Raw genomic sequence first — 24,094 nt, forward strand, 5'->3', positions numbered from 1 at the left:
AGAGGACTGTACACATATAAAGCTTCCACCTGGAGGCAGTGAGCTTATCTAAGCATAAAGACTAGAAACTGTGTTTAAATGTGGATTTATTTTTCCTATTTGTAAAAATAGGCTCAATTCTTCTCACGTTAGTTAAGCTAAAAGTGTCTGCTAGCTCAAGTTTCATTTCCTCATCTAACTTGGCAAGAAAGTGGACACTGCATTTCCCTAAAGCTTTAAAGAATTACTCCTTAAGTAAAGATTCAACAACATTTTTATTTTTTAATAATATAACTATAAATTTGAATGATGACTTTCTGATAACGTGTGTATTGATCTGTTTGTGTCTCTTCCTCCCACAGGAGCATCTCCCCACCTTCCTGTTTAACGGCTACGAGGATCTGGACACGTTCAAGTTGCTGGAGGAGGAAGATCTGGATGAGCTGAACATCCGAGATCCCCAGCACAGAGCAGTGCTTCTCACCGCTGTGGAGCTGCTGCAGGAGTATGATGGTGAGTCAGGTGACCAGCACCATGAAACAAGCTGAGTCACTCCGTCTTATGTAGTCATATTTACATAGGACTGAAATATTACAGGATTTATTAGGACGTACAATCTTAAAGTTTCTCATTTAGACCAAAAGGTTACAAACAAAATTATTTATGAAGTGTCACCTGCTGTTGCTGTGGAATATATGTGGATATTTCATTATATGTGATCCTCTTTTTGTTATAATACTGATAGCTTTTATTTCCAGTCCATACACACATTTACTGAGGGCTCTTTTTGAGATCATAGGTATTGACCATCTGCCCCCTGCTGGTGGTGTTGTGCCTTGCAGGTAGCAGTGACCCCGAGCGGGGCAGTCAGTCCGGAGGCTCACAGGAGAAGCTGCTCCTGGACAGGCGCGGCCTCCTGGGAGATTCCCCGCGAGACTCGGGCTGCTACGAGAGCAACGAGAACCTGGAGAATGGTAATGACAGTCTAAGTCGCCTGTGAACACTGTCCTCCTCCGCCTCCGCCTCCTCCTCCGCCTCATCCTTCACTAGAAAGACTCGCACGGTGATGAGTCCTTCTCGACGCTCGAGCATTCCAAGTCGCCAACTTCAGTTTTCACGCTCCTCTGGAAAAGACTCTGCTGTCGTCACATTTGCTTCTGGCACTCTCTCTCTTTCTTTTCTTCTCCCAAGCATCTTCTTCTTGGAGTCATTCTCTCTCTTCAGTTTCTGCATCATCGAGTCAAACTATTTTTTTTTTGTCTGTTCAGTGCTTTTGAGAACTGACATTTCTTGCCTTTCTTTACAAGCATTACATTTTCAGATTTTATAACACTCAACACAGAGAGAGGAGATAACACAAGGGGCTCTGTTGCAACGGGACTCGAAATGTCACTCGAATTATTTTAAACCGCAGTGACCTTCACAGACGTGGTTCACACTCAGTCTCACAAATAGATCTGCACCTGTGAGTTGTGTGGTGGGTGTTTGTGTTTTGCTGAAAGGGTGACTGTTGAAACCGATGTGTGATACGAGTGTTTAAACAAACCTCTAGGCTTATATAGATAGAAATAACTCTTCTCATTAATTGCATTACATATTTACTGTGGATGCTTCTTTTATTCATAACTATATCATACATTGCGGTTGTTTGCTTACGTCTAAAAAAAATTGTAAAGATGCAAAGAGTTGTGCTAACTGTAAACGAGGGCTTCTGTGAATGTCTAAAGGTTCATGTGGCTTCGAGAACAATAACCGATCAGCCACGCGTGTAAAAGTGTATTTCTCTAAAGAGTTTGTGGTTTTTGTGTATATTTTTTTAGTCCGGTAAAATATAACGTTGCACAATATTTTAATATGTGCCTGGAAACTGCACATTGCAGAGCAATTAAGATATTTACTAAATCGTATAATTGTACTTGTTGAAATATGGCATTTTGTATAATTGTAAATGCACCGAAAGGCCGACTTACGACTAAACACAGTGAAAAGGTAAACTCTAACACTTCAGAATGAAAGGAGGCGGGTTTAGGGTCTAAAGTCTCAGCATTTTCTGACGTGTGTTTCTGTCATGGTTGAGCGTGAGGAATAAATTGCTCCATGCTTCACCAGACCTGACTGCTTGCTTCTTTTCTGCCATCAATCACTCATTTTCAGTTTAATGTGTCGGGCTTCTGTTCTCGCATCCGCCTCTCGTTTCCAGCACGTTTATTGATGTATTGGAATTGAATATGTATCACGGCTGACTGCATGATCTGCGCACACTGCACTTGTTCGTTTCAGGACGGGACAAAAAGACTTCCTCGTCCATGAGCAGGTCCTCCTCTGGTTTCCCATCAAGCCTCCTCTCATCCCCTGAGTACCCTGCCCTCCCTTTGACCCTGACCTCCAACGGCCCAAGTAAGACTTTACTCCACAGTGACCCAGGCTGGCAGCCTTGTGTCTTACCGTCACTAAGACCCCCCATGAACAGTTTAATACCCCTGAGCTCAGCAAAAGCTCATCTTCCCAGCAGAACCATTGCTAGGAGCAAGAGTTGCATGGAGCTGAGGAGAAGCCCAGCGATGGAGCCACTGGTTCGCTGCTCCTCCCTGTCAGGCCTCCACAACGAGCCGAGGAATAAACTCACTGACCCTAAAGTCTGGAATCTGAGCCCCAGTTCCACAATTGAGGAGACCACGAAGCAAACAGCAAATCCTCAAAAGCATTTCTTGCCCTTGTTTCCATCCTCCCAGTCTTCAACCGCCACAAACAAGGCTGCGGGCGGCGTGTTTCCAAACCCTCAACAAGGAGGAACAACACAGAGCACCCGCCTAAAGCTGCCGCCCACAGAGCCAGAAGACAGGTCCAGTCATCCTGGGAATATGTCCTCTATGCCTTCCCTGACAGAAACTTCCTGCATCTCCAACTACACAAACCGCATCTCCTCAGAGGACCAGAAGGGCCATTCGCTTTCAGCCACTTCTGAGGCCCGTCGGCTGAAGATGCAAAGAAACAAGAAGCCGTCAGTAAATCTGGGTTCATTGAAGGAAGAGAGACTCCAGAGTGTAGAGCCGCCTCCTGGAAAGTGCTTGACATCAACAGCACAGTAAGGTGTCGATTTTATGAATGTAAATTGCTGCTGTTGGTTAAGCACCGTTTTTTGGTTGTTGTTGTTTTCCAGATGTTTGAAATTCCGATTTCTTTGTGTGTTTGTTTTCAAATAACTTACTTTGTGAAAATGTAACCACATATTATTTTGGGGGGGAAAACACTGTTGCCTGCCATAAAAGATCTGAGGGGAAAATGCAAATGAATCACAAACAGTGACATTAAATTACACCACAGTCCCAGATGTTCCCCATTCAGCTAAATCCAATCTTTACAGGGAAACCGCCTTTTTTCAAAACAGAAAATGTTTAAATAAGTAAATAATTAATGCAATTATTCATTATTTCGATTTTTCTGAAGATAAATGTTTATTTGTCGTAACTTTCACAGAAGAAGCATTGACATGTCACTGTAGGAAAATGAATGGATTCCATTTAGCTGCTTCACTGTCAGGGTCCTGGATGAGGCTGGCACGACTCACTGGGACGCTTGAATAGAGTCTGGTTAGTGCCTCCGCCAAGGATTGTACGTCTGTTGTTTTTTAAGCTAGATTACACAAAAACATCAGAACAGATTTCCATGAAACTTAATTGAAAGATGTAGAATGAGTGTGTGAGATGTGGTGCAGCTTGAGTCAAGTTAAGGACGTTGGTAGAAGTGCGCCCTCTAGTGAGTCGTGTTGTTAATGGTTCGAGTGTCACATGTTTTTCTACTGTGACGAGTCAAAAGCTTCACTGACCGACAGATGAGCAGCATAAAGAAGAACAGAAGTTTCCAGACAAATCTTTATTAAGAGAAACGTGTTGATTCTTGTGTCTTGTAATTTCAAGTAATGACAGGAATTCTGAAAATAAAATGTTTAATGTTCTTGGCACAATGGACAATTAGCGGTGCTGTGGCAAACGGGTACAATATACAAACAGTTTAAACATTTGTTTTCTATTTCACATCAGTTTCATATCAATTAATGTACAGTATTTTCCATTTCAGCAATTAATTTATCAATAAGGTTTTTTTTATATAGAGCTTTATATAATGCTAATCACACTGCTACATCAATAAAGTTTTTTATTTGAATGAAGTAAATCTCTTTTCAAAATTATCACATCACCTTATAACGAATCCGAAGAATCATTTACCCCAGATGTTAGTAAAGTATTTCATTTTTTCATTGTCTTTTTACACTAAACATTGTTAAAGCTACAGTAGATGTATAACTTTCAATTATTTATTTAGCTCTGATCAGTTGATATGTTGTGTATCAGTGATTTAAATCCTTCAGCATTGTTTCTTGTTCTTTAAAGTGTTGTCTGTGTAAAGACCAGGTTCAGTTCACAGTTTAGCTCGAGCAGGCTTTTCACTGAGGCACTGTCGGACCAGGCTCATTGCATCCAGGGCCGTGCCCCAGGCCAGAGTGACTCCCCAGCCCCCGTGGCCATAGTTGTGGATCACTGGTACCTGGCGGCCCTGCAGCTGCACCACCTCCCTCTCCAGCCTCAGGTTCCTCCTGCTCGGGCGCAGACCCACCCACTCACTGAGCACTTTGGCTTTGCTGAGGGACGGCTCCAGCCGGCCGCAGCGCTCCAGGATGCTCTTGGTGTCTCCCTCGTCCACCTCTAGTCGCCAGTCCCCCTCCTGCCTCGTGCCGCCGACAGTGGCGCCGTGTATGCCGGGGTAGATGTAAGTCTTCCCATCTCCGTCTCGGATGAAGTGCTGCAGCCAGGGCGCCTCCACCTTGAGGACCTGGCCTCTTACGGGGTAGACCTGGGTGTCCCCCACCAGCTGCTTGGAGCCCAAACCAGAGCAGTTGACAATGATGTCGTAGCTTTTGCTTAATTCCTGGAGATTGTGGACTTTCCTCTGCTGCACTTGACCTCCAGCTCTTTTGAACCTGTAGAAAACATGTACGACAAAAGTTATACAGCTGCATCACATTATAATGAATTTATTTAATATGGTAGATTCAAAACAGAATCTTAAACTGCAACCAGCAAAGGCGTTTATTAGGGATTTACTATTTTAAAGAAGAAAATTGCATTCCAGTATCACATATAGTTATGTGAATCAACGTAAACTGTGATGGTGATGGGACAAACCTGTTCTCCAGCCACGGCAGGTAGCTGGCACATTCACATTTGATGGTGGTGAACGCTTGGCCAAACGTGTGATCTGGGAACCGTCTCAGCTCGCGGTCAGTCATGAGTCGGAAGCCGATCACAAACTCTGACCAGAAGGGAAATTTATCCGCCGGAGCCTCTTTGAAAATTTGCCAGCTGGAAGGAAATGGAGAAAAATAAAATCACCGGGCACCAGGAGAACAGATTTAATCTGGTTTATCAGTCGCTTCTTTTATGGCACCAATCGTTACCCAGAGCTCAGCATTACTCCGGCCTCTGGGGAGTGTTGGGATTGAGCGATGGCCAACAGGTGATCAAAGCTGTCCTTGAACCAGAGCCTTTGTCTTTCCAGGGGAATATCTAATAGAGAAACCAATGTGTAAAACCAATGTGTGCTGAATATTTACTTTATGGCTGGATTTTTTTAATCTATAAAAATGTCACCACTCTGGTGATTCTTCATTGGCAACACAAGATTTCTGAAATGTGAGAAAGATATTGTTGCATACCTGGGAACTCTCCGGTAAACATGATCCCTGCAGCTCCATCACTGGTGGTGTCCGGGCTGAACTTCTCCGACAGCAGAGTGACCGAGCAGGAGGGAAGCGCCTCGGCGATGCAGACAGCGGTGGAGAACCCGATCACGCCTGCTCCCACCACCACGACCTTCACGCTCGTCATGATGGACGGGCCTGCGTCTCAGACCTGGAGGTAAACCGGAGGAGGACAAATCGTGTCAGACGCTGCCTGCAAGACAACCTTTGATATAAGATGACTAATCCACAACTTGAAGTGTTTATGAATGCTGGAAGCGGCTGCAGAGGGTCAAAGATCCAAACCCATAAAGAGTAATGTCAGGGCAGGGGCGTGTTTCTGTACTAACGTGTTACACAACACACACTGTACAACTAGGTCATAGGAGGCCGTACCAGTTGGAGTGGTGGAAAGGTTTGAGAAAGTAAAAGTTAAATATATATATATATATATATATATAACACAGTGAAAATATTCTATTGCATTAAGTCACGCATTCAATAATCTTACCTGAGTAAAACATTTCAAGAAAAATGTAATAATTAAAGTATAATTCGTGCTACCTAATTTTTATTATTATTTATAGACTAGGGTGTTTTCATTTTTCACACAAACCGATCAGTTGATTTAATTTTGTCTTGATCAAATAATAAATATGCTACAAACTGTTTGGAAATAAGGAAAAAAAACATATTTCCTTTATAGCTCAAACATACTCACTTTGCAGTGATACTTTCTGCAAAAGCAATAATTGTTCTTAAATTTCTTAAATAAGTAAATACATTCTGATTCTGATCAATATTTAAGTATTAGTGTTAATTTTTCCATTGATTGACAGATTAATGAACTAATAACTGCAACACAAATACATAAAGTAATAACTAGATCATTGCAGGAAAACTTCTAGTGTAGAAGTCGTACAAACTATTATCCGTCAGATATTTTTATAATCAATGAACTTTAGAGGAGACAGATCGTCACCCATCTTTCTCCTTCAGTCCCTGCAGAAGACTGAAAGTGTTTTTCTTGTATACAGGAAGTGCAGGGGCTACATACATTTATCTCGATTCATATTTTTGAATTAATAATAAAAACAACCCATCCGCACATTTCATTCCTTTAATATTTACAAATGAATTGGCTTTTTGAGGGCTTTAACATGCTCAAATTCTTACCAAAATTTGCAGAAAATTAGAAAGTGATGAAAATGTATTAATATCAGCAGAATTAAACAGATATTAAATGTCTGTTCGTGTCGCAAAAGGAAAAGTAGATTTATAAAAGGCCTGTTGGTTTCAGATCATAAAATTCTCAGATCCACATCCTCTGTAGATCAGCCGCACGCGGTTCTCGTCACATCTCGCGATAGTTCTTCGCTCACTACTTCCGCCCCGACAAAGACGAAGGTAAGGTCCTGAAAGCTCACTGTTTAAAATTACTCTGAGGTTTTATCCGTTTAGGTCCTGGTGCTGCGAGCTAAATTCCTGAAACACACATGATTTAATCCAGTGCATCGTGTTTATACTTCTGCTAGCTAGCTGTGTTTGGCTAGCAGCGGCTGCAGTTACAGAGGCGGTGTGAGTTAGCTTGTTTGCTAACTTGTTCACATCAGCGCTCAGGATCTGATCTGAAAACTAGTGATGTGTCCTCCCGTGTCGAGGCTTCGAAGCGTGTGTCGAGTAATCGAGGATGATTTTTATGAAGCGCGTATCGGGGCTTGTGTTGATGACGTATGTGATGACGTTCGAAGCCTCGCGAGCCGGCCGAGCACGTCACTGATTCAGGAAAGGGTTCGCGGGTTTGGTGTGCGATTCAAAATAAAAGGGGCCGCGAAACGCAATGGATTCCCCCCCACACTACTTGTCTTGGGACTTTATTGTGCGTTTGCTTGCAATATATTCTGAGTATTGCAGGGAGAAAATTAATTTATTTCCTAAGTTGTACAAACTTTCGGTATCTTTTCTTTGTACCCCAGCATCATCTGCGCGCTGTGAAATGATAGTTTCTAAAGCAGGCGAAATTATTTCAAAAAAATTAATCCGCCTGAAACCCAGCACCGTTGAGAAGCTGTTGTTTTTAAATAAAAATAAATTAACTGTTATCCATTTTGTACGTGTACGTGTATTGGCATCACAAACATCATTAATTCGTTTATTCAATTCAAAGCTTCACACACCAAAGCCATGGTTTCATTATAATTACATTACATTTAATGTCCACTTGATGGCGCAGTAGAGCAAATGAAGCACCATGAAGCTTCGGCCCATGAGCGAACCAATTGGATGGAAAGCTTCAAAGCTTCATGAAGCTTCATCTCGCCATCACTACTGAAAACATTGGCTGGTAGACTTCGTATAAATGTGGAAAATACTGCGAAATTCTTGATTAAAAATACACTGAGTTATTTATATGGTTTCAATAACTAACACTGAAACGATCACTTACTGAATCGATGTACATCTGGTGATTTGCAGATGTTAAAACAGTCTCCACATCTGAGCACAGCCAAGATTAAACCACTTTGTTTTCTAGTAGCGTCTATTCGCGGTATTACGGTAAGAGTGTGTAAAACGGATTTCATAGTAAAAGCATTTTCACACATATTTTTACAGTGATAATCGAAATGAAACGCCTATTTCTTACATCATCAATATAAATATTCTAATGTGTAAACATCACATATACTGTTGCACATTTAGAACTAATACGGTAATAAGGATGAGTCCTTCTAAGTCCTTGATCCATTTTAATATGCGTGTGTGTTAATCATTTAGAAATGACTGGATATATACTTACATACAATCCCTTTCATTTATTTTGAAGAAATCAAAGTTTCAATTAAAACAACCCTGTATTAATGAATGAACAAAACAAGTATACCATTCACCAAAATAAAATAATAATGGATGGGAAAAATAGCCCTGGACTACAAACTGTATTTCAGAGAAAATTAAGCTTTATCTTTTATTTTGATGAATACTCCTACCATAATATTTAGTATAGACAGGTACCGCAAAACCAAATGTTTTTTTATAAAATAATTCAAAGAAACTTAGACAAAAGAGTCAGAAAAGAATAAATACAGAAATACACACAATGAAATTCAACTTCAACAACACTCATTGCAATAATAAAAGAAGAATTTGGTCAAATTAATGAATGAAATACATAAAGATGCAATGATTTAAGCTACTGACTCAGCCTGCTGTATTTCCTCAGAGCTCTTATTTCAAAAGCTCTTACTCCCTTAGCCTTAGCTGAAAGTCTGGAACAGTTAAGAGGCCCCTGCCATAGCTACTTGTACAAGTAGTTAAGTCAATGTTAATAAAATGAAGTCAGTAAATTTAAATCCACACAAATGTCCCCTTCACTCAGTCGTTTGCTCTGTTGCTCTGTTTTTTCTCCAGGAGCAGAAGGGATCATCTTCGAAGATGCCTCAGGGAACAACAGCTTCATCTTCCAGCCTCACTGCCGTTCATTCGGATTCACATGAGCAGAGCATCCTGAGCAAATTCGACAACCTCAGGAAACGGGACCTTCTGTGCGATGTCACGTTAGTTGTGGAGGACGTGCACTTCAGGGCCCACAAAGCTCTGCTGGCAGCGAGCAGCGAGTACTTCTCCCTCATGTTCACATCGGGAGATCACATCAGCCGGTCGACCTTTACACTGGGCGGGATGGAAGCTGAGATGGTCTCCGCGGTGCTGGAGTTCATCTACAGTGCACGCGTGTCCCTGGAGGAGAGTTCCGCTGAGCAGCTCCTGGCCACGGCTCATCTCATGGAGGTCGGCGACCTTGTCAGAGCGCTCGCTGAACTCACACGCTCTGCGGCAGGGGTTAGAGGTGACAAGGCTAAGGTGCCCGATCTGTCCAAACGCAAAAGAGGACGACCAAAGAAAAATGAGGACCAGTCAGTGAAGAAGCTGGAGGACTCTGAGGAGCGTCGGGCTGGAGATGTGGACTTGTTAGCTGAAGGCGATTCAGATTATAACCCACCGGGGTCCCAGAGCCGACAGAGCAAACGCAAAATCAGGCCTCCAATCAAGTACAAGAGTTACAAAGTGGACCAGGAGACAGTGGTGAACAAAGAGCCTAAGAAAAGAGGGAGGAAAAGAAAGTATCCAAACACGGAAGCTCGATGTGAGGACTGTGACAAAGTGTGTAAAAACCACCTCTTCCTCAAAATTCATCGGAGAACTCACACAGGTAAACACGGAAAGGATAAGAGTAGGTTGTTGGTTTAAATCCAAGAGACACAATCCTCCTTTCTGACTACATTTTTATCACATATTATGTTTTTTTGTTATAGTTGAGTCTTTTATTCATGTATGCCCCTCAACACATAAGATAATAAAGTAAGATAATCCTCTATTTGTCCCACAAGGTTGGAATTTGCAGAAAGAGGAATAGTGAAAATAGGGAGCAGCAGTATTAATAATGAAAAAATACTAATAAATAAGTAAACATGCAATTAACACTTGAAAAGATATAAGAATATTAATGTGTAAAAGATAGATAGATAGATAGATAGATAGATATCACTGGAGCAATGGTTTGTTTGGGGTGTTTAATCCTTTTAGGAGAGAGTGGTGAGTTGACTGATCAAATGATGTGTGTATGACTCTGCTGCTGATACTGCACCTGCCACCTGTATGTTCACCAGTGTAACTTCCCTGTATGTCCCTCTGCTCCCTCAGGAGAGAAGCCTTTCCGGTGCCAGGTCTGTGGGAATAGCTTCACCCAGAAGCACACGCTGCTCGTTCACCAGCGCATCCACACCGGAGAGAAGCCGTTCGTTTGTACCATCTGCTCCAAGACGCTGTGCACCAAGCACACACTGCGAGAGCACATGAACCTCCACAAAGGTACGATCGGAGGAAAGCTAGTGCTCTGTGTTATGTTCTGGTGTTTAATCTCTCAGTGTTTCTCCTGCTGAACTGTATAGTGTTGTCGTTTCCCCCGTATCAACAGAGGAGAAGTCCTTCAACTGCGATAAATGTGGAAAGACTTTCACTCAGAAGAGGCAACTTAAGAGTCATTACAGAGTTCATACAGGTGAGAATCAAATCCACTCAGCGGATGAATTCTAATGTTGGCACTTTAAAGGCTCAATATATATATATATATATATATATATATTTTTTTTTTTTAATTTAAGGGAAATCTTTGCCGGAATGTGCTCAGTGTCATCACAAGTTTTTGGACACGGCTCAGCTGAAAAAACACCTGAGAACTCACACAGGTAAAATCAGATCTGTGGATAAATACTGAGACATTTCAAACTCACGTCATCACAGTAACAGCAGTGTTCATGTGAATAATGTGTTCACAGGGGAGAAGCCTTTCACGTGTGAGATTTGTGGGAAGTGTTTTACAACCAAGAGCACACTGCAGACCCACATCCGCATTCACAGGTGAGAAATGAGTTCTGGGAATTTGACTTTGGTTTATAATATTTAGAGCAGCTATAATCTATATATATATATAATTTAAGAGCTAAAGATCAAGACAGATGTTTTTCTTTGGTTGTTGGAGACCAATAACTGAGCTAAAAGGAGAGTAAGTACATATATTGTTAGGTGGGCACAAATATGAAATTCTCTAGTGGTGCTTATTTCATTTTGTCTACTGTATTAAAAAAATACAATTAGAATAAAAAATATTTCCATTCATTATTCAATTTGAGCCTTTTACATTAGGATTTCCTCATAGTCTCCAGTCAAAGTTTCTCCATGAAGTTTATTTTAACAGTAGCCGTGAGATAGTTTCAGTTTTTCAAAGAGATGTCTCTGAAGCCGTGGGTTTGTGTGGAGCGATGAAATGAAACTATAAATATATAAATAGAGGGTTTATCTTCAGTTAAAACCAGTGATTGTGTGTTTCTTCTTTTCCAGAGGTGAGAAACCATACGAGTGCCCCATCTGCCACAAGTCCTTCTCAGACCCCAGCGCGAGAAGACGACACGTCACCTCTCACTCCGGAAAGAAACCTTTCACCTGCTCCTCCTGCAACCTGTCCTTCACCCGCCTGGACAATCTGAAAACTCACACCAAGACCCACAGGAAGGAGCGAGCGGCGTCCACCGAGTCCTCGTCAGACACGGCGGCAGAAGCATCGGCAGCACCTCAGGAGGAGGTCCGCAACATCCTGCAGCTTCAGCAGTACCAGCTCCCCTCCGGCTCCCAGCAGGAGATCCAGCTGGTGGTGACCGGAGATATGAATAACATTAACTTTGTGCCGGGTCAGGAGCAGGAGATCAGCATCATCACCACAGAAGGGGAGACGGCAGAATCGTCCGACTCCCGACTCACCCTCCTCACGCAGCCGTCGGGACACATGCAGAACGTGGCCCTGGTCGCTCAGGGCGCCATGGTGGACCACGGCCCTCAGATCCAGACCGTCAGCATGCTGGAGGGACAGATGACGCACCCGTCGGAGCAGATGCATGTCATCACTCTGAGTAAAGAGGCGATGGAGCAGCTGCAGTCCCACCACGGGCCCCCGCAGCCCCTTCAGATGGCACAGCGCCCCGTCCCGCAGCTGCAGGTGATGCAGCAGCCGCTCCAGCAGCTGGCCGTCTCTCAGCTGGGCAGGGAGCAGCACAGTCAGGCCATTCACATCAGCAGCCAGAGCGGCCAGCCCATCTCCATCAGCCAGACCAGCGAGCAGATCTCCAGCCACCACATCCAGGGACAAACCTTTCAGATCCAGGCCGGAACCGTGTCCTACCTGTACACCACCGGGCTCCCGCAGGAGGGCTGAGGGCCTAAATGTGACGCTGATGAATCTAAACTGAAACATGCTTCTCCAGTATAACAGACTGGTTTTTACTGCTCTCCCCACTGTAGAGCAATGGATTTTACAATCATACTCTTGTGAGAGCAAATCCTGAGAGGAAAAATAAAATAATATGCAACTCTGGAAATTATTTCTGAGGCTGATGTTGATATTTGAGAATAACAAGAGTGTTACGCACCTGGCCTAGGGGCGCCAGGCTGCACAACAAAAAGACGGGAGACAACAGTTTCCCAATCAAAATAAGTATTTAATCAAACCAAACCAATCCAAGTGCTCAACTTATAATAAAAGCATGGGATGTGGAAGTAAGTAAGTCCGTATGGTGGAGTGTGTATGCATGAGTGGATTATAGGTGTGTGTTGTTTCAACATAAGTGTTGAAAGGTGTGCATGGCTATGGAGCTGCAAAGAACAGAGCGGGAAGGACTGGGGAAGCAGACTCTTATAGGGCGTTGGCACCCGGGCCCAGGTGCACGCCAATCACTCCTAATGACCAATTAAGTAGGTCTCTGCTCCCCAGTCCTAGAAACAAATGGAAGACACAACATACAGGGAACCGTCACAAGAGTCAGTGGAAAACATTTGTCTTGAGTTCACATGCAGTTCAATGATCACACACGCATATCCATACATTACATTTTCAATCTGACTTTAATTAGCAAACATTTAAAAATAATTTGGGGACATTTTGCAACATCAAAGAACATTTCACAATTTAGAACCAACTTCAATTTAGTTGAACAGAAAGTTCCATGTCAGACATGTGCAGCTTAAATCAGTGGTAGATTTGATTGTAAAATAAGAGATGATAAGATTAGATGGTACGATAATAAGATGAAAACGAGAAACATGCTCTCAGGTTTACATTTTGGCTTTTGGAATTAGAATTCATTGGACTTTGTTCAGACAAACTATTAATCAGCAGCATTTTGCATATTAGTCGGTTGCTAGCAGCTGGAAAAACTGGCTCAACAGCTCCATGGCTTCTTGAAATGATCCCCCGGGGGGGGGGGGGGACGTTCTGCTCCTCACAGCTCTGGTAGTAACATGTCTGCGGTCAGGACGCGCAGGCGAGACGGATCCTGGAAGAGAAACAAAAAACACTGCCGGTGTTTATCCAAAGACAATGTTACAGAACCAAAATGGAACATCGACAGTTTGTTGCATGTATTTCTCTGTTGTTATACAACTATCCCGAGTCCCTGGAGAAAACTTCACGTTACGAATCTTCGACACTTCCTAGTTCTGTCAACAAACTCTGTATTTATATCTGTAGAAACAATAGAGGAGCTGAAACCCAGTTTCTGTTATGTCAACTTCACATTGAGCTTCTTCGCTCACTTCTCAACAGAACACGTGGGAGTTTCAACTTCAGCTGAACCCGGTTGTTTTCTCTCTGTGTGAGGCTGCTGGAGTCTCACTCACTGCTGTGGCCCTGTCTGTTCTGGTGTTGGATCGACTCCAGGCTGTGTCCGCTCTCTGGTGTCTGGTGGCAGAGTCCTGGAGCGCTGCAGGGTTGGTGAAGCTGCCGGGCTGCAGGGCCGAGTGCTGCCGACTGACCCTGTGCAGACCTGAGACAGACACGAAGCAGATCTCAATAATAGATTTTCAGATCTCATCATGACAAGTTACGAGCATCTGGATCATTTCATTTTCCTCCTGATCCGCATGAGCAGCTTATATATTCTATACTATGTGGGAAAAAAGTCTCTCCAGTGCTCTGAGATGGAGGTGTTATTGCTCTGTGCTGGTTTCAGTACCTGCTGAGGGACTTCTAGAGCTCAACCTGCTGACTGACAGCGTGAAGCACGTCCTGCTTTGCCCTGTGACAGACACAGAGAGAATTGGGAATTACCTGAAGCAGATGGAGAAACGTGTAGGACAGGAAAAACCATCCAGGGTGTAGAGACCAAAGTTTGTACCTGCTGTAGAGGTGCGCCTGGAGAAAGCTTCCCCCACGTCCTTCACCTGGTGTTTCAGCTTCTCCACCTGCTGGAAAGCTTCTTGTTTGATGCAGCGCTCCTGGTGAAGCTGCTCCTTCACCTGCACACATATATTTTGATTACTTGATCTTTAAGGTGTTTTTTCTTCATCATGAACTATTATTAACTTGATTGACTAGAATCTGGTACAGACGTTCCCAGAGAGTGAATCTTAATAACTCTGGTTTCACTGGCTTTTCCTCCATCACATCACAATATCATCTTTTTTTTTTTGCAGTTCCTTGGCTCCTTTTATTATTTTAGTAGCTCCTCATACTGATGAAACACTGATAATGCTCCATATGATTAAAAGTCATGAACCTTTTTATGAGGCAAAAATCCTAATCCTGAGAGCGTCCTCTTCACCTCAGGCACTAAAATACAAAAAGGGTCTATAAATCTTTTAATCAAAATCAAAAGTTCTTCACTCTTTAAATCATTTAAATTATATATGCATATATTTATCTGATAGTTAGCCTGTACCTTAATCATTTAATGCCTATTGTTACTGTTAATTGAAAACCAAATGTAGGTGATATGGAACTTTTCAGGAAAAAAATATGAAGAAAATCTGAAAATCCCTTTTATGCTTTACTCATTAAAGGTCTTAAAGCTACAGAAGCTGGTGTATCACATGGGTTCTGATCTGATCTCTGGAGTCTGTTGCTCTTCGACCTCACCTGTCGGATCTCTCTGGCGCTGCGGTGTCTCTGTATCTGGCTCATCCTGCCTCCTCTGTCCAGCTGCTGGCTGAGATCTCTGAGCTGCCCGTCTCTGTCCTCCACATCAGCTCTCATCTCCTCCAGCCTCTGCACTCGATGCGTCTCCAGCTTCTGTCTGCTGCGAGCCTCCCGTGCAGACTGATGCCGGGCCTCCTGCAGCTCCTCCGTCTGAGAGCAAGTGTTACCGTGTTTGGAGTGAATACGACCATCATAGATCTCTAACTGTGTGTATGGTTGTTCCTCTACAGTCCATGTGTGTGCAGCAGTGCAGCCTCCCCACCTTCCTGCCGAGCAGCCTCTTGGTTCGGCTGCACTCGGCCTGGCAGCTGGTCAACATCTGCCGGGCGGCGTCCAGCTCCTCCTGCAGGAGAATCACCTCCTCCTCAGCAACCATCTTCACCCTGAGCGCCTCGGTGCGACTGCTGATTTCACTCTGAACACAAGGGGGGAAAACTACAGCTGTAAACACTGTGATGCTCTTGTAATTATAATTTGACTGATGATAAAACTGTTATAATAATCATATGAAAGGAAAAAAACACACTAGGCCTATATAATACATGCTTTAATGTTTATGTTTATCAGAAAAGGCTTTTAGGTACCAGCCTGGCTGCTAAAACATATTATTATTATTATTAGGGCCCGCGCACTGACAGGAACTGACAGACAGTGAGGCCCTTTACCTCATCAGTTAATTAGAAAATAATAATTAGATAATGATATTTTATTGAAAAAAACAGGTATTATAGGCATACATTTATGTTTATATATGAGCATTTAAGAATTAAAAATCTAAACAAGATCACATACTAGATTAAAGTCTATAAAGTGAGGTGAAACTGAGAAAAAAAAAGGTCCTGACAATTTTAGTTCAAAATAGAAATGAGGGATGAGAATGAAAGTATTTTTTTGACATACTTTTCTTTACGATTATAAGAATAAAGACAAAACTAAAAAGCTTATGTTAATTATTTAACATATTTACATGTAATTTTCAAATGTATTCGATTCTAGCTTTGAACATATGTGATATTATAAGAAATAAGACAGTGAGGAAAACTGACAGCGTTTGCTTTTCATTTCCCTCCTGAAGTGAATATCGAGCTGCTGCTGACCTGCTGAGTCTGAAGCAGCCGCCGGTGAAGTTTCCCCTGGTCGACCACCTGCCGCCATCGACTCAGAACCATCACTTTACAGAGCAGAGCCGTCAGCTGACTGTTCTCCAGGCTCAGCTCGTGGACTTCTTCCTTCTGACGAACACATCATCAGGCACATTAACGTGTGTTTAAAGGTAAAGCTTAACGTGTCTTCTGATGTTTTTGTCGATTTTGAAATCTTCAAGGTTTTTTCCTGTTTGTACCTTTGACTGTGTGAGGGCGAGTCCCTCGTTGCCTGTGGTGCAGCCACATTTCTTTTTGAGTTTGATGATTCTGTCGACTCCCTCCGCTCGGATTCTGTTCACCATCACACTCACGTCCTGCTCCACCTGCCACCGGCGCTCATCCAGTCGGACCTGAGATCCACACACACAAACATCTTTAACATCTCAAACAAGGAAGAAATATCACAGGAGCAAACAGTCAGTGATATATAATAAACTATTGAATCTATTTTATTATTTTATTTTGAAAAGTACATTTTGCAATATTAAGAATGTGAAACAAAAGTCAGCGTGGAAAATTAGCTCAAACTCATTATGTACCTGAGTCACTATAAAAGTTACAGAGCTACACAATCTTGCAAAATGTTAGACGTAGTTTGTAGAAGAGGTTTCAAAAGATATCAATATAACTGTAAATGAGAAACCTTTGTTGCCTGAGCGGATCTTTACTTTATTCATCCATTCTAGATAAACATGTGCAGGATAGAATTCCTCACCTTGAGCTGGAGGCAGGTAGAGAAGAGATGTCGGACCAACGGGTCGTAACGCTCTTTAAACTTCAGACCGAGTCGTTCTTCCAGAGAACTCTTGTCTTCTTGGAGGTGAGCGACTCGAGCCTGCAGAGCTGAGATCTGCAGCATCATCCCGCGACATGAAACCGACACCTGGGCCACAGTAACACACAATTATTCATTTGTAAGAACACGTCTGTTTGTGATGATCTCAACATACAGCTGCAGGAATGTGGTGAGAAGTTGTAGAGGTATCCTAACAATTCAGAGGCTCACCCATATCATTATCACCACAAATATTTGCACAAACAGATACTCAACCGATTTAGATACAGACATTTGTTTTACTACATTCGTCACCCAGTTTTATTTCCCTCTGGACGAACTTACCAACTCTGACGTCCTTAATATCTCTGAGTAAAACTTAATTTCCCAGCTTTCAAGTTGACCATGACAAGTAGAAACCTCACAGATGAGAGCTGGTGTAAATGTGAGAGCTCCACTGACAGAATGAAAACCTGAGGATTTAGTTCCCTCTCTCTGTCGTTCTTTGTCTTATTGTTAAACACAGAGTTGATGGTTCTTACCTCTTGGTAAATGTTACTCGTCTGAGAGTCTTTAAGATTCTTTAAATCCTGAGGTTAAAATGGAAAAATGAGATAAATTCAGAATAACATTATATGACACACAAAGAGGTTTCTGGCTCAAGGTCATGAAGTCAGGTATTTGTGCATGAACGTTACTGTTTGAATAGCGAAATGAAAGAGGTCTACACGTAACAGAGCAGTGAAATGCACAGTCAAATGTTTGCTGAGGTGAGGAGCTGCACGTGTACTTGTTCTTTCTGGTGCAGCAGCTGAGTCTGCTGCTGCAGAATCTGCTCATAGAAGTGTGAGTAAAGCAGGAAGCTGCGGCGCTCTCGCTCCATCAGAGAGGAGCCGAGGTGAGTGGAGCACAGCCGGAGATGATCCTGAGAGAGCGTCAGCTGGAAGAAGAGACACACGCAGGAGGATGAGTGTCCGGCACGGAAACAGAGAGACGTGAGGAGAAGAATATGATCTCCTGTTCTGGTATTGTGAGTGAGGGTCACAGTGAATATGTAATACAGCTCTAAATGTGATGTAAAGTGATGCTTTTGGTCGTCATTGTCAAACGAAAGGAAAGAAGGAAATACTGAAATCTGGAATTCTATGTCTTAAAGGTAGTAAGTAGTACAAGCAGAGTCTACAATGTTAGTGTTTCCTGTGTGGTGGTTCCCTACCTGTCCCTCCAGCTGCTCAGCTCCTTCCATCAGCTGCTCCACGAAGGCCTCCACGACCTGTGGCCGCTCGGCCGACACGCTGTGCTTCAGTGAGCCCTTTTTCCACAGCTCTGAACAAACATGGAATCTTTTTATTGTAACTGCAGCTCTGTCATTTTCTCTTCTGCTTAAAGGGGAACTCTGAGTTACCTGTAGGGAGACACGTGTCCTGACGGGTCCGCTCCGACAGCACCAGGGTCAGCTCCCGGTGGAGCCTCCTCTGCACGGCCCTGATCATGTCACACTCGGTGATCTCCAGCAGGGTGTGAAGCTGAGGCATTTTACCAGGTGGTGAGGTCTTGTTATTGAGACATGAGGCTTATGATTGTGTGTGTTTGTTGAGGTCGTACCTGCCAGGTTTTCACGTCAGTCTCTGAAGCTCCAGCAGGGGGCAGGAGAGCCCGGCTGCCAGAGATGAGGAGCTCGTAGTCACGCTCTTTACCCATTTGTCGAGCCAGAGCTTTCATACTGGGGTGAAAGACTTCAGCTCTGCAAAGCAAACGCGGTACCAAAAATAAATTAATAAAATAAAATAAGACAATGACCCTTTTGGGAATCAGCTGTTTCTCAGAGAATAATTCATGTTTAGTGGACTGATATTTATGAGTATGTGAAATTTGTGGCAGATACAAACAAAAATCCACATCTGGTGAATTTGAATTGGATTTTAAAAGGGGAACGTTGGGCCTTTTGTGTTTGTTAGTAAACAGGATTACACAAACACTACAGGACAGATTATTACCAAAGGTTGGTGAAAGGATGTGATTGTGTTGTCTTGGATCCTCATGCAAAGAATCAGGCACATTGAGGGGAGTGATATCTATGAATGTGTGAAATTTTGTGGGGTTTGATTGACTTCTGTGCTCTGCTGGGTGTCATTCTGGTTCTTAAAGCACTTGAGAAAAATAAACAAATTTGAAAACCTACAATTTCAAGACATACGAGGAAGTAAATTAGCTGATAAAAAATCTAGGATATGGTGAAAATTCCAGGACAGCCACTAAAGGGACCTTTGCAGATGTCGTTTTAATAAAGTGTTTTGACTAATTGTCACATTTACAGCTGCTTAAATCTAATGGAATCCCGACTGTACCTGTAGAGGTTGACAGACTGCTGATACAAAGCGGGTGAACTGAATATCTCGGCCCCCAGTCGTCTTCGAGCCCAGCTCTCCTTAAAGACCTGCAGCTGCTTGGTCAGCAGGAGGAAACCTTTCAGCACACGCTGCACTCGGAGCGGATCCTGAGGAGGAGGAGGAGGAGGAGGAGGAGGAGGAGGAGGAGGAGGAGGAGGAGTGGAGTTCTTTTCTTCCACTCCAGAGCAGCTTTTGTCCTCCGGGAGACGAAGACAAAACATAGTTAACGTGACCTGACGTTACAAACACAACAGTGTGGGTTCATGACCATGAGCGGCCTTGTGGATACACACTTTGTGTTCACACATAATCCCAGCTGTGTAATTGGCCTGGTTAAGCGTGAATTTCCGTCCCAACTTATAAACAGACTTTTACTTCATTAGGTTTCCCATCGTGCAGAAGGTCATCCGTGTTGCCATGGAGACGGACGGGCTCTGCGTCTCCTCCGCTGCTCAGGACGTCCTCCATGAGGAGGGACACGCCGAGGACCGCCCCATTGGTCTGCAGTCTGCTGCAGTCCCTCAGACCACTGAGACACAGCTGCACACAGACACAACACACACAGAAGTCTGCTTTACACACAACACACACACAACTCCTCTGTTTTATACTCAACACAAACATGACCACTCTGTTTTATCTGCACACAGACACAACATACACACAACTCCTCTGCTTTACACTCAACACAAACATGACTCCTCTGTTTTATCTGCACACAGACACAACATACATACAACTCCTCTGTTTTACACTCAACACAAACATGACCACTCTGTTTTATCTGCACACAGACACAACATACACACAACTCCTCTGTTTTACACTCAACACAAACATGACTATTCTGTTTTATCTGCACAAAGACACAACATACACACAACTCCTCTGCTTCACACTCAACACAAACATGACTCCTCTGTTTTATCTGCACACAGACACAACATACACACAACTCCTCTGCTTCACACTCAACACAAACATGACTCCTCTGTTTTATCTGCACAAAGACACAACATACACACAACTCCTCTGTTTTACACACAACTCAAACATGACTATTCTGTTGTATCTGCACACAGACACAACACACACACAAGTCCGCTGTTTTACACACAACACATACACAACTAGTCTGCTTTACACAAAATACAAACATATCTCCTCTGTTTTACACACAACACAAACACTACACACACACGACCCCTCTGTTTTTGATACAATAAACTGTGTTTGTCTGATCTTGTTTGTATTAAGTTTAGGAAGGGGTGTTTTCCCCCCCTCAGCTCTGTCTGAACATGTGAGAGAACATATTAGGTGTTTCACCTGCATGCAGAACTCGATGGGTGGTACGTCCCAAACACGTAGAGGGAACCATCCATGACAGGCTATGAAACTTCTCCAGGGGAAAAGCCTCTGAGCCTGAAGAGAGAAAATATATATTATAGGACATGATACGATATATTATATGACATGATATATGATATATGACTTGATTTGATCTGATGTTAATGCAAACGGACCCGACAGCCTCGGGTCTCTAGAGGTCGAGGAACAGGGAGCGTGATGCTGAACACGTCGGCCTGGATTCCGTCACTCAGCGGAGGAAGAGCAGTCATCATGTTGTCGCTCACACTCTGGTAAGAGGCCATGTCACCAGCCGAGAGGAACGCCTCCCTGAACACAACAAACACGTGTTACAAGGGGAGAAGATCAACTGTTGATTTAAGATGTTTTCACTTCTGCTTATTGGTTTGTTTGATTGTTTGACAGCAGGATTACGCACAAATTACACAACAGATATTGACAAACTTGGTGGAAAGATGGACAAAAGAACCCCTCAAATGTTCCACACATGTTTTTACTGCTTTCTTAACCAGGAGGTTGTCCCTCTAACAGATGATGTTGTTATTCCAGCTCAGACACACTGACCTGATGAGGTGTCTGACCGCCGTGTCAAACTGCAGGAGGAGAACCTGCCTGCGAAGCTGCAGCAGACGACCCACTGACCGGGGGCTGCTGGGATCAGACAGACAGTCGACCTGACGCTGGATCTCCTGCAGCTCCGCTCCTGTAGAGGTAATGAGATTACTGTGATTGATGAATACATTGCTCTTTAATTAGACAGTGACCGATGATGGTAATGATGCTTTAATAGATATTTACAAACATTAAAGGTCCAGTGTGTAGAATTTAGTGACATCTATTGGTGAAGTTGCATGTTGCAGCTGATCACCCCTCACCTCACCCTCCCATTTCAAACATGAGGGAACCTGTGGCAGCATTCAGTTGGAATAAAAACTCAAAAGGTGTTTAGTTTGTCCAGTCTGGGCTACTGTGAAAACCATGGTGGCCTCCATAGAGAGGACAGGCTCCAGATGTAAATATAAAGTATTTAAATATAACATATAAATCATTACACACTAGTGAAAACCTCACTATTATTATTATTTTATATTTAATTTCTGCCAGTTGATCCCTTTTGACTAGATCTTACACACTGAACCTTTCATATTAGCACTGGTCTGTGATGGCTGTGATGCTTTATTGGAAACATCCACCCACCGATGCCTTCAGCTCCGCCCCAGTCGGCCACAAGACGTGAGCCTGGAGCCTCCTGCAGCTTCCTTCGGCTCCACCCGTCTTCTGTGTTCCCGAGTCTGGAGAAACTCACCAGGTAACAAACAACGTCATGAAGAGCTGAGACTATGAGCAGGGTGTGATGGAGAGCAGCAGCACAGGCCTGTTGGAGTAAGAGCCACAGAGACAAATTATAAACTATCTAAAGAAAAACAGTCAAATCAAATAAATTGATAAAGGATTTCAACTTTCAGAAAATGATGTGACAGTGGGTTGAAGATGGCCATGTAGTTTCTAGCTTGACAGCATGAAAACATGCAGAACACAGACAGACCAAGCAAAGTTCTCAGCTCTGAGGTTCAACCACCGCCTCTGGATTATATTGCATGTGTACTTATTAGTACTTACCCTGATGTTAATTTTTTGATATTTTTATTTCACTTGATGCTCTGATGTATTAATAATTTTAGAGTCTCACCGAAATCTCCAGCGTTTTGAACATGTGCAGCACCTCAGAGAAATGAGGGATGACCCACAGGTTCAGGAGAGTTTTTCCGTCTGCAGACAACAACGTGCTGCTTGAGAGGAAGAAGAGAATTCAGATAAAAAGTGTAAAAGTTTTACAGTTTTTTACGTAAGTAACAGACACCATTTAACAGCTGATGTGTTACTCTCCATTTAGATATCCTCCTCCACCTTTTATAATATTCATGATGTAAAAATGGTCTTGAATATAATATAGAGTAGTTAAGTGTTGGTCTCCAGATGAATATTTTTCACATGTGAGGAGATATTCTGCTGTTTTGGGTTTTATCTTTATTCTTTATTGACATGCCGGCTCTTAGCCTGTTTTTAAATCATTGCTTAAAACTGATTATACAGGGAATCCTTTAAATGTCTGACTTTTAACTGGTTTTAATATATTCTTTTATGTTTATATTGTGTCGACTAAACTACACGTGTGCATGACTATTTTCATATTTTGCAGATGAATAACCAATCGAATTGGAGCTGGTTGTACCTGGGGTCAGGAGGAAGGTCAACCCCTGAATCCACTGTAGCTTTGGTTGAGCTGGTTTGTTCCCTCGTGAAGTGAGACCGACGGACGGAGGGGACATCGTCCAATAGAGACGTTAAACTGTAGTAGTATTCAACGATCTGCGCTCTGACACAGTACTGAGATATCCGTGTGCTGAACCTGTGGAAATAATGACGGACACACAGATCAGGCTACGAGATGTGCTGTTAGCTATCATCTTGTTTTGTAACAGAGTGAATTAAGTTGTTTTTCACAGACTTGCCTCTTGAGAAATTCGATTATGAGGCTCCTTTTGATCTTTGCTGCTTCCTCCTGCAGAGTGAGAGAAACTCATTTCACTTCACGGACAAACGATCCCACTCATCATCCTGCTCAGCTCCCTGGAAATCGACCCACCGCTGTGTGCAACTCACCGGGGTTTGTGTGAGACCCCCCTCGGCTCGTTTCCTCTTCAGATACGAGTTCAGCATCTCGTCACGCAGACCCACTTTCTCCAGCTGTATGGACACGAAGGCCTCCATCAGCCTGCAGGAACCAACAAGACCGGGTTTATGAAAGAGGCAGAACTAGAGCTCGGTTGATCATACCAGTTTAATCTGTTGTGTAAAGTTACCTCTCCCTGGTGGTGGTGCTGGGAGTTTTCATGTTTGACTTCTCCTGCAGTTTGTCAGAGCTGCTTTTGAGTTTGGAGTTTTTATCAGAATGAAGGACTCTGTCCCTCTAAAAACAAACAGATTGAAATGTTGTTTTATTCCCAAGTGTCTTTAACTTAACTATTTTACATTCTACTTTATTCTATTCTAATATATTTGACCCATTTCTATCTACTTTGTTTGTACTATTTTCTCCATCAACTTGTTTTTAAAATTGTATACAGATTTATACTTTTATTTATTTTACTTTAATCTTTTAAATTAATTTCATTTTGC

General features: G+C 43.0%; 4 protein-coding genes across 6 annotated transcripts in view; 2 read left to right on the plus strand and 2 right to left on the minus strand.

Annotated features, from left to right (window-relative positions):
• The window catches only part of LOC128451338 (SAM and SH3 domain-containing protein 1), a 49,689-nt gene extending 45,546 nt beyond the window's left edge, over positions 1-4,143 (plus strand). For all 3 annotated transcript variants that reach the window (XM_053435130.1, XM_053435131.1, XM_053435132.1), the window contains 3 exons: positions 342-492; positions 822-953; positions 2,260-4,143. In XM_053435130.1, the coding sequence (XP_053291105.1) occupies positions 342-492; positions 822-953; positions 2,260-3,068 (1,092 nt within the window). In that variant the 3' untranslated portion in view covers positions 3,069-4,143. The remainder of the gene's footprint in view (positions 1-341; positions 493-821; positions 954-2,259) is intronic.
• Positions 4,144-4,398: 255 nt separating this feature from the next.
• Positions 4,399-5,864, minus strand: ddo (D-aspartate oxidase). The gene is made up of 4 exons (XM_053435133.1): positions 5,693-5,864; positions 5,435-5,543; positions 5,163-5,339; positions 4,399-4,957 (listed from the first exon to the last, which is right to left on the minus strand). Exons 1-4 carry the CDS (start codon positions 5,862-5,864, stop codon positions 4,399-4,401), a joined length of 1,017 nt encoding a protein of 338 aa, XP_053291108.1.
• A 1,182-nt stretch (positions 5,865-7,046) lies between these two features.
• zbtb24 (zinc finger and BTB domain containing 24) lies at positions 7,047-12,633 on the plus strand. The gene is made up of 7 exons (XM_053434579.1): positions 7,047-7,123; positions 9,125-9,923; positions 10,415-10,582; positions 10,689-10,772; positions 10,876-10,959; positions 11,050-11,131; positions 11,612-12,633. Exons 2-7 carry the CDS (start codon positions 9,149-9,151, stop codon positions 12,477-12,479), a joined length of 2,061 nt encoding a protein of 686 aa, XP_053290554.1. The 5' UTR covers positions 7,047-7,123; positions 9,125-9,148; the 3' UTR covers positions 12,480-12,633.
• A 909-nt stretch (positions 12,634-13,542) lies between these two features.
• LOC128451072 (coiled-coil domain-containing protein 162) lies at positions 13,543-23,810 on the minus strand. The gene is made up of 25 exons (XM_053434837.1): positions 23,779-23,810; positions 23,579-23,690; positions 23,428-23,477; positions 23,148-23,324; positions 22,605-22,704; positions 22,112-22,289; positions 21,479-21,617; positions 21,070-21,223; positions 20,873-20,968; positions 19,922-20,086; positions 19,505-19,653; positions 18,762-18,900; positions 18,562-18,682; positions 18,373-18,482; positions 17,947-18,096; positions 17,699-17,746; positions 17,097-17,264; positions 16,579-16,731; positions 16,334-16,468; positions 15,499-15,651; positions 15,177-15,386; positions 14,437-14,557; positions 14,275-14,337; positions 13,940-14,085; positions 13,543-13,596 (listed from the first exon to the last, which is right to left on the minus strand). The coding sequence occupies exons 1-25, from the start codon at positions 23,808-23,810 to the stop codon at positions 13,543-13,545; spliced, it is 3,123 nt and encodes a 1,040-aa protein (XP_053290812.1).
• Positions 23,811-24,094: the final 284 nt, after the last annotated feature.

The sequence above is a fragment of the Pleuronectes platessa genome, chromosome 11 (genome assembly GCF_947347685.1).
Source record: "Pleuronectes platessa chromosome 11, fPlePla1.1, whole genome shotgun sequence".
NCBI classification, from domain to species: Eukaryota; Metazoa; Chordata; class Actinopteri; order Pleuronectiformes; family Pleuronectidae; genus Pleuronectes; species Pleuronectes platessa.